The 11,034-nt window shown below is 39.2% G+C and overlaps 1 protein-coding gene across 10 annotated transcripts in view; it reads right to left on the bottom strand.

The window, feature by feature from the left end:
• Positions 1–3,580: 3,580 nt before the first annotated feature.
• Exd (PBX homeobox extradenticle) overlaps positions 3,581–11,034 on the bottom strand; it is a 45,181-nt gene continuing 37,727 nt past the window's right edge. For 4 of the 10 annotated variants that reach the window (XM_070315604.1, XM_070315621.1, XM_070315629.1 and 1 more), the window contains one exon: positions 3,581–6,122. In XM_070315604.1, the coding sequence (XP_070171705.1) occupies positions 5,988–6,122 (135 nt within the window). In that variant the 3' untranslated portion in view covers positions 3,581–5,987. Of the gene's footprint in view, positions 9,098–11,034 lie in introns of all 10 variants that reach the window. The other 6 variants (XM_070315657.1, XM_070315684.1, XM_070315613.1 and 3 more) reach the window with 5 other exon arrangements.

Here is an 11,034-nt window from a genome sequence, read left to right as displayed (position 1 = left end):
GGGCGGAAAGATATACGTGCAATTATATAAACGTGAGACTCAACCTTTCTTATTTTATTTTTCTTTGTATTTGCCATCCTGGTTGAAACAATACTGCTGCACATCTTTTTTACGGCGAAATATTATTAGCATAAAACGAGTATAATTGGTCCGCCCGAGCTCGAACATTGATATATTACGACGGAATGACTTAGTCGAGGAAAGAGAATTCTAAGATCAGTGTTAAAGTTGAACAGAAGTATTAATCGAGCTGTAATGTATGTATAGGCCGGTTTACGAACGATACGATTCGTCTTTGATGTAACATATATAATATAATCTATATATATATATATATATATATATATATATATATATATATATATATATTGCTATATACGCGCGCGTTTACGCACTTTCCAATTTAGAATTGATGTATGTTAATGGGAAATACGGATTATAATAATGATAAATAATATAATGATAACATAATGTATATTATATATTATTAATACTACGATTTACTGTCATATATATATATACATTACTATTGATATTATAATAAATCAATACATCAATCGAGACGCGTGTGTGTGTGTTGCGACGATTTTTAAATAGCTATTAGGATATATTGGGATACAATGGGATGAATATGTATAATTGTGCTATTATTTTCGATCCTTTTATTAAGTTTATCATAATGTTTCGAATCGATACAATGATTTCTATGGTATACTCAACTGTCGTCTTTCGGGCCACAACGTCGACGATCGTCTCCCGCACACACGGACGTTATACTCTGAGATCATCATACGTGTGTATACGGAATCGGCGACGAGACGTCGCGCGCGCGTCTCCGGCGTAAAGAGAGAGAGGCGCGTGTGCGCTCGTTTTCTTGACCAACACGAAGAAATCAATCCAAAAATATTATCGTTTCTGCGGCGCGCAATCATCGGGACAAATTGGTCGAGTCAGACGGAGGCGGATGGGATGACACGGGATAACGGGAGGGGAAAGAGGAGAAGGGCTTTTTATAAACGACGACAGTTAACGCCGTGACACCGACGAGACACTCCGAGAGGCGAAAAAGAAAACGTAAATGCATTTTAACAATCAGTGTTTATCAGCGTGCAGCGTCGAGCAAACGACTCGACCCCCACCGGCCGTTTTTTATTATCTCTATATGTTCTGCCATTCCCTTTTTTTCTTACGCCCTTATCGCGTGCAGAAATCGGAGAAAAGGATGACGGAGAGGATGAGAAGAAACGGAGGAGACCGGGGGAGACGTGGGAAGAGAAGAGCGCGAAGGATATAAATATATAATAATATCTTATATCGCGTGTGTATATATCCGTAAATACGTTGAACGTTATTTCTTTCTCATCGTTCTCTCTCTTTCTCTCTCTCTCTCACACACACACATTCACTCGCTCTCTTTCTCGCATATCGCGCGTCCGTATTATCGATCTGTATTTCTTCTTTTTTTTTTAATTTTTTTCCTTTTCTTTTGTGTTCTCGTTTCATTTATTAAATGTTAGGTAAACCCTATAAGGGACGCCCGGAGGCGTACTCACAGCGAACCTCGGGCGCGCTTTTCTCGTATACTAGCTGTGCCGGAACGCACTTGTACTGGTCGCACGATCGGCGAAAGATTCGGCTAAAGATAGCGTAGCCGCGTCAAGACATCGTAGTTTATAAATAATTATCATGAGAATCCATTTACTTATGATTATATAGACTGTTATCGATCAATAATCACGCAATCGCGAATTAATCCGACATCGATTACGATCCGCGATGAACAGTTTTATATTGTCGCTTTATATATTTTATTTATATACGTAAAAAATACAAAATAGAAATAGAGATATTCGAATAAATATACTCTTTTCGGAATTAGGTTACGAAAATTAAATGCTGCGCTCATAGAATTAAAAAAAAAAAAAAAAAAAAAAAAAAAATGTATTGAATTGAATATTTTGATATAAGGCTTGTGGACATTTTGTGGAAATTGAATGAGAATAGATTGTATAAATAGTGAATTAAGATAAATTGTGTGAAGAAAATTGCATTCGGCAGTCGATCTTTAGCCGAGCGATTCGCTCGCGACATATTATTTAACAACAGAGTTTAACCACCTAATTGTTCGGAGGATACTCATAACTCTCGTCTTGACTTTGTTTATACAATGCGAATGGGATATCCTTTTTTTTTCTCGTTTACCTACGTATTAGATAATAAACGATTCGTTTGCAATTCATTATTACAATCGATAAACAATAAGTGAAAAAATCATCGTGGTATTTGATCGATGAGGTATGAACGTTTGAAAAAAAAGAAAAGTACATCTCTTCTTCCTCTCTCTCTCGAATCGACATGATAAACTTTAATAACCCATAAGAGCAGCGATACTTGTCATCGTCATAATGGTACAATTACAATGCGATTATCACAATGCGAGAACCGCTAATAATAGTAATAATCATAATATCAATGATAATAATAATAATAATAATAATAATAATGGCAATAATAATAATTAAGAATAAACTAAAAATTAATAATAATAATAATAATCTTCGTTATACACTAATTGCCATCGCCATTACAATGATGCACTTATGCCATTATGGTTGCCTATATACTATCCTCTTTTATATATATTTCTATATATATATATATAATATATATATAGCTACAATATATAATATTTTCGTGTTGAAAAATCGTATACATTAATGTTGTGTCGCAGGACCATTGCTTCTGTCTCTCTCTCTTTCTCGCTCATTCTCGCACCTTGTTTTTCTCTCAACGCGTTTCTTATGTATATCATTCCATTCTGCTATATATTTTTTTTTGCTCCTGATGGATCGCAGAGGGATAAGGAGGGGGGGAGGGGGGAGGGAACACTGTCGTCGATGGCTGGAAGCATTCGTGTCGGTGGATTTTTCGAAGCCAAAACGAATCGCACGTTTGGAGAAAATTGCATCGGAGAACATTGATGCGGAACGAAGAAGATCCTCTCGCAGGTCGTAAGTTTATAGCATTTTACGCGTTTTAGAGTACGCAGCTCTTTGTACCGTAAAAAGTTGACAAATACGAAAATTCAGTGCTACTGGCAAGATTTGCAACATACGGCTATATTAAAATCTGAGAGGAGGGTTCACTCTTCGCAGTTCACGTTCTCTATATTAATATAATTAACGAAAAATTAAGAGACAAACAAAAAAAAAACGCGTTGTATACGAATAGTATAATGGTACAATGTCAAAGTCTCGAATTTTTACGCGCTCGATATATCTCGTTACCAAATTTTTATTCGAGGAGCCCCTCGCTTCCGTAAAGATAGATACGCGTAAAGAGCGAGCGGTATCTGAATAGCGTCGGATGGATAAATCCTGGCGGGATTGAGGGGCGAGAACACGAGTGCCTCCAGACACGAGCGCGTTATGTAACCTTAATAGCTTAATATCGATTTTTAGTTCGTATTACCCGCCGTTCAAAGGCGGGCCTCGGATCACAGATAGTGAGGTGATCGGATTGCGCGAGCGTTATCGCGATAACAATGCGGTCTCTATCGTATTTTTTTATGTTTTCTCTCTCTCTCTCTCTCTCTCTCTCTCTCTCTCTTTTCTCACTCACTCTCTCTCAATCTCTCTTTTTAAATTTGTCAGTATGCGTTCTTCCTGCGTTTCTCCTAAGGATTTCAAGGCGACAGCTCCTGAAAGCAAACAGCATTCGGCCGTGTACGCGCGCGCAAACTCACAGTAGCATGACAAAGATCGTTCGAAAAGATTAGCAAAAGGGATCGTAATCGAAATATAACAACATTCCGATCGAAGCAAATTGATTCGTTTATCCAGAGAAAATGCTGTTACTTATCGAGAGATATTTTTGAGCGACCGTATTCACGCGCGCACGTCCGATCGAAGGATTTTTTTTTCTTTTTTTTTTCTTCAAAACGCAATCCTTTGCTCGATTCGTTAATAACAACAGATCTCTTCTTTTCCGCCACGTCGAATGACGTGCGAGTTATACAGATACGCGCAAAAAAGTATATAGAAAAAAAAAAAAAATATATATATATATATATATATTTTATACACATGTATATATATACGTATACACAATACATATGTACCTATGTACGTACGATCAACTAAGGATAGACAGGCGCAATCATGTGTTTTTCGTGGCTCGAATCCGATCGATCGGCCGCGCTCGAGGATCGTCCGTCGATGTCATCAGGAGACAGCTGATCGGTTATCTTTTCGAATCGCTGCCAATGTCGGATTCGATGCTGTATGTTTGTATATGTGTGTGTTATATATGATGTGTGTCGAGTAACGAAATTAACAAAGACGAAGAAAAGTCAGTGTCGGAGGAAACAAATTTTAATGATATTACGTGCTCGATAGCATAATTAGAAGGAAAAAAAAAAAAAAAAAAAAATGTGGGAGGGAGGGCGAGAAGGAGAGACGAAAAGCGGCTCGTATTTTCGAGTCCGCTCGCAAATACGGTCATGCACATCAATTTTCTAACGCAATCGCGGACAGCATTTTCGCATTCCTGGAATCGAGAATGCGAGCGATTTAAAAGTTGCTCCAATAGGTTCAAAACTCCGGACGACGTCAAGACGAATTTTTCAACATTACCGCTATATCAGAGATACACGTAAAAGAATAATATACCTATATATACTAATTCTGAAGTATATATAAGCTATATAATATATATACAAGTATAAAATTAATTAACTCCATTAAAAATGGATCTCTTAACGTAATTTTCGTTAACAAATTATTACTGATCTATTCACAATCGCAATGAGACGATTAATTTTCATTTCCTTTAGCATGTTTGAACCTCTTGGTGTAACGCAGTGTGTCAGATCATCATTGCACGGGATTTTGAAGCTAAACTTAAAATACAAGGGTCCGGGGCTTAAATAGTAAATCAATATAAGAGACATTCGCCAGCATTACATAAAGTTAACATGTCGAGAAAACGAGTAACAAGGCATTAAGACGTAAAGTCGCACGGAGAGAAGAGTCGTGTGTGTATACGTGTGATCTCGAAATATGACAGAGGTGTTCTGCAGATACGATGTACTTTCGCTCTTGTCACAGTGTTTCTAAAATGTCACATTTTAAACAGAATATAATCTGAAAAAAAAAAAAAAAAAAAATATATAAAAAATGAAACGAATTTCTAAATCGACTAGAATCGTTCTTGTTCGATAAAATTTTGCAAGTTTATAAGGAATCAAGTCATATTTAAAAATAGCTTAAAAATTTCCGGCAGCTTTCAATTCAAGAGATTTAGAAACACTGTGCCTCTGTTAGCTTGTAGCCTTATGTCTGATTCGTATACGCTTTTTCCCTAGCTAGATGCGTGTACGTCAACCTCCATTATCGTCCGAGAAACGAATTCGTGTCGTCACACTGACCTACGCTTTCGTCGTTCGCACGTCTTTGCTATTATTCTCGTTAAAATTGCTCGATAAGGCAAGACCGGATATCGAGGATACGTGAAGGGGAGGATGCGAACGCGACTTCATCGTCTTGCGATAGATCTTTTACTTGATGCTGTAAGTGCACCGAGGATGTTTACGTATATATCAACAGCTAGCCAGTTAAGTTATCAGATCTTGTTTTCTTCGACAGGCTATTATGTGGATACACATCCATCTGCACGTATCCCTTTTTCCAATTATACAGCCAAACGAGAAGAATTAATCGAAAACGAAAGCTATTCACATTCGGAACACATTAGCAAACGATTTCTATCGTATATATGCGTGTTTTCTGTCGTATCGATGAGGGAGATTGTATATACGTGTGTGTTTGTATATTATGTGTGTTTCCGAGAGATGTATTTCTCGCTCGCTCCTCTCTACACGCATCGTTCGCACAATCTCTCTCGCCTAATATTGCGTGCGCGTGTCTGTCTCGACGTAAAGAAAAGATGGGAGAAAAAAGTAGGAAAAAAACAAACACATACAAGTCTTAGACGCGCGGTCGCTTTTCATTTTCCCGGTCGGAATCAGAGTCCGCTGAATCGTGGAGTGGCGGAAATTCGGGCACCGCCTCGCGTTGTTGCATCCATCCCGTCGCGCCTGGCCCCCCAGTCAATGCCTTGCCCTGCGTCATGTTTTTTCGATTGTTTGTTTTTTGTTTTGCAATTGATTTTTAGCCCTCTGTCTTTATCCCCTGCAGGATGGCGACAAAATAGCGTGTCATTGGTCGCTAAGCCTCGCCTTGACCCGATAAAAGAAAAACTCTTGCTTCGCTTGCACGCTTCGCTTCAAAGAGAATGTCCTCCCCCGCGTTGCGGGTGCGAGGCCAAACTTTCTCGAAGCTCGGCATGTTGTATTGGCTACGGTGGCAACGAGAGATATAAATCGTTTAAATATGCAAATAAAAATTCGAAACGTGCCTCATCAGGTCAATTGTACGCTCAGCTGTACTCGAGATCTTGTAACTTGAATTTTTATTTTATAGTTTAGCTCAAGTTCTTTCAAACTGAAAGCAAAATGTGAAAATCTTGCTAATTACTTCTTTTGCGCGTACATGATAAATATCCTCTCTCGTTACCATATCGAGAAACAAAAGGATTCGAACGCTAATCTCGAGTTTGGCTTGAACGCGAAACTTTTGACGTTTGAACATCATTTTTTCACCATCCACGCGTGGTAAACGCAAAAGCGAACATCAAAACGGAAAATCCTTTCGAATTCGCCAATGCAACGAACCGGCGTCTATTCTACTGTGTCTACGCGAAATTTTGAACTCTGCAAAACGAGCTACAATGAAATTTTGACCATTCGCTCCCTCTCTATCACCCCCTTTCGATCCATCGCGTATTCACCTCCAATTATTCAAATTATCTCTCAAATCACAAGACAAATAAAGAGACGCACACACGTACTACCTTGTAAGACCAGTAGACACGCGAGCCTCTGAAAATTGCATTATAATAATCAAGATATCCTCTGAACCATTAAATTTTATTCTCGACAAGTTATTATAGTTTTCCTACATACAAAATCTGCAACTTGTGAAAGTTGTTGCTATTCCAAAAAAAGGATTGATAGAAATTTTTCGAAGGCTCTCGTATCTTGAAATTCTACATGCAGTCATGCATGTCACGAAATGTTATCCGCCCTAATATCTCTCTCTAACTACAGGATATACTCCAACGCTGCCTTGTCTCTTCCTTCTATCAACCTATATACTTATCATACGTGTGAATTGTGTATGTATGTATGTATGTACGAATTGTAGTGTAGGAAGAGCTGCGTTTAAATAAGTCTCTAAGGATTAAGTATCGAAAACTGTGTAAAGGGCGACACGAAACTGCACGCAATGCGCAGAGATGCGTTGTAAAATATTCACGTGCAAACGGGAGATTCGTGTAACTCGATCGGAGTGATTTTTTATTGTTGTCTTTCCAGACACCGAAAGATGACAGAAGGTAATTCTCGAATAATTTCAAGGCCTCAATTTTGAATTCCGCTAAGAATGGAAGAATCGCAGTGTTAAAGACATCGGTTTGAGCTTTTTGCACGTGTGTGTATGTGTAAACAATTAATAATCAAACTAATTTATCGCTTGCTGCCACCAATCTTTACTATCTATGTAAGAAACGGCCTATCTAACGTATTTCTAAAACTTAAAACAAAATCCCAATATCAAAATCTTATTGCACACTTAGCGAGATCTAATCCTAAGGGAAGAGCTCGAAGGCGAGGACGTTTTTCTGGAGGGAATAATAACCGCGTATCATCGGGCGCAAAGTCTTTCGCTTTTACCGATACATATCATCTAACTCGGTATAAGACTCCGAAGAATTTCCGAGTCCGAAAGCTCGATCCGCATGAGAAACGTGTTTGTAACGTCCCGTGATCGCATCTTCTCCTCTATTGCCGTTGTATTTTCCAAATTCTTCCAATGTCGATGCATTATTCTTCAGGATGTGGACTGGTATATGTCAAATTAACAAAAGAGATCATTCTCGGACGCGCATCGAATTAAATTTTAATAGACATTTCTCGAAAACGCCGAAATTTAATTTTTTCTCTCGCCGAATTGCAAAAATTCTACCGATATTTAATCATCGCAACGTTAGATTGACAAATTTTTCTACGTCGGATTATTTGTCCACATTTCCAGCCGCACTTGGGGACTCGTCGCGACTAATCGCATATTTTTAAACGTGCCCGTCGTTTCTTTAACGCGGTCGTTTTTCCCACATATGTAGCTTATCGAATTCCAAAATAAATTCTACTCCTCGTGGTCTCTCTACGAGCGGAGATCTTCTTTCTCTGCGCGACAATCTTTTAAAACCCGGCTCGAAATAAAAATTTCGGAATGCGTCCTCCCTGGAATACGTAGGTACGCGCGTCCCCTTGAGTACGTATATATTGCACTATCAATGAATTAGATAAAAACCAAGCTCGAGCACCTCGCGAATCGAAGAATTCTAATAACGTTTCTCCAAGCACTCCTTCTCCTTTCAACGCGAAATCCATGACCATTCTTCGAATGTTTCTCCTTTCTCGCTTTAAGAACAATTCTAAGGAAAGAGAATTGCGTCTGTTGCAACAAAGGACGATGTCCTCTTGATCGCGGCCTTCGTCAGCTTTTCTCAAAAATCTCAGCTCGCCTTTCTCTCTTTTTCTCTCACGCGCTCGCGTTTTTTCTATCTCTGGTTTTTAAATGTTTCTCTCTTATTCTCTCTCTCTCTCTCTCTCTTGCCTCGTATCAAGTTTATGGCGAGTTTCATTAAATACGTTTGCGAGAGTTTTAGATCGGCCTGACGCGTCACTGCAAAACACAATAAAAAAGTACGAGAGGCCGAGATCAGTAATAGATGGCCTCAGTCCCGATTTCACGTCTCATAATTTTTCCCGATTGTGATTTCATTCTCTCTCACTTTCATTCGCGATCATCTATCTCTCTATCTTTCTGTCTCTCGCGCGAGTCACACTTTCCTCCCTCTCTCTCTCTCTCTCTCTCTCTCTTTCTTAGCTTCGACTGCGCGTTGTCTTTTGCATGGCTGTCTGATCCGGTGTCTCTCTCTCACTCTCTGTCGCCTTCTAAGAATTTCGTTTCATCTGTATCAAGAAAAAACGTCATTGAGTGATCTCGATCTCGGATTGGGGTGTCCGATCGTTTCTAACGTCGGATCATAATTTAAGTCCTGACAAGACATTTGCCCGATTGTGATCTTCTATTTTCGAAAATTAAATCCGTTTTTATGTGCGGTTAGTTAAGAAATTCCCCGTTTAAATTTACGTTACGTAATCTCTCTCAAGGACCGACAAGAGGAGAATGTGCCTCGTCCGGGATCATCTCGGGCGCGAGAAACGTTCGCGATTTCGCGACTTCCGAGAACTGGAACTTGTCAAAAGGTGATGGAGAGTAGAAGAGACGGCGCAGCAGACGACCGATGGATCGTGACGGTAACGTAGATAAGATAGCATAGACCGTGCCAGAACTGTGCTTGCGACAATGCGCCGTCTTTCTTCTCGAGAAATGTCACTCTTGATATCTTACGTCGCGAGGGCAAGTACAAAATAGCGAAAGACGACAATTCGAAAACGGCTGGTTTAGGAAAAGAAACATTCTCTCTTCGACAAATTCGTTCGCGTGTTCGGTCCGATCTTCTCTTGCGACAAACACAGTTCCATGTTTCCTTATTGTTACTTGTTAGATTCGAAATACCAACCAACAGCTGATTAGAACGAGATTAGAAGAGGGGAAAGGAGCGGGGGCGGAGACAAAACGAAAGAGGCAGTGATAAGATAGTAATGATGGAATATACAAGTGTATTATTACTTTGTCCGGTGCATAATGTTAAAAGGCAATCGGCCGGCGTGTGAGAGAAGTTCTTTGTGCTCATGTAAGAGAGTGTACAAAGCGATTGCTCATTTGTTACGTATGCGATTACGGGAAACGTTAGTGCCAGCTCAGCGTCAAAGAGGATTCCTTGCAAACTTTGCCGTCAGAGTCGATCGCATATGCGCGACGCAACGTTGAAATTGATGAAATCGGCAAGATCGACGTACGACCACAAATCGCTTCGATCTCGTTGAAAGCAACTGATTAAATTAGAGACATTATTTAAGAGTCGTACTTTACTCAAGAACGGAATGTGTCGATACGTATTTGTTGCGCTCTGTGTATTTGCTTTTCCGAAATTGAAACTAGAAATTTAGGTGGAGCAAAAATAATACTTTCTAAAGATATTTCTGATAAACACACACAGCATGTCTTAGAAACCAACTAACGAAGAATCATAAATTTCTTATGTTTTTCCTTCTTTCTGCTGAAACGAGTTAAAAATTTTGTGTACGGCTAAAAAAATCAAAGAATTTTCTTTTACCGTGAAGAAGGAGACGGTTTATCGTAAAACTAGTTAAAAAGAAAATTTCCTGCGATTCGTAAATTCGCTACGTGCTATGTTTCTCTCCGAATCGAAAAAGCATCGATCGAACGATAAAACTGATGGAACTTAACGTCTAACGAGAAAGTACGGAAAAAGGCGCGGGCTCCGTTTCAGATCGATAGAGAAGCAGAGAAACTACAGAAGATGGAAAAGTGACTGCGGAACAGCGCAGCTACGAGCATGCATTTTAGTCGCTTCATTTCAACCTTTGCAGAGAGCGGCACCCCGTTCTACGCGATCTTGGAAAAGTCTCGGGATGATCCGGATGAACCACGAAATTAATTTCCTTTCGAGTTTCTCTAAAAATAGTATCAATTTCACGCGCAAATTTGAAATATTTTCCAAAATCTCGAATATTTATCGACAAAAGAAAATAGATTGGAGAAACAATACGTTATTGCAATCAATTAGTAATAATTTCATTCAATTCCGGTCTTTTGCAATCCTAAACTTGAATCAAATAACTTCCCCGACAGATAATTTATCGGACGAATGTTGACGATACTTTTTCTTTTATTTGGCGATAGAATTGTAGTCGAAGCGAAACATCGACAAGAGTGATCAACGTATCGACATGTCAGATATTGGATCCGCCGGCTAGAA

This window comes from Polyergus mexicanus, unplaced genomic scaffold, assembly GCF_030449975.1.
Source record: "Polyergus mexicanus isolate NDT 795.1 unplaced genomic scaffold, iyPolMexi1.0 SCAF_1, whole genome shotgun sequence".
NCBI classification, from domain to species: Eukaryota; Metazoa; Arthropoda; class Insecta; order Hymenoptera; family Formicidae; genus Polyergus; species Polyergus mexicanus.
The sequence above is the reverse complement of the archived record's forward strand: the minus strand, read 5'-3'. Positions and strand labels throughout refer to the sequence as shown.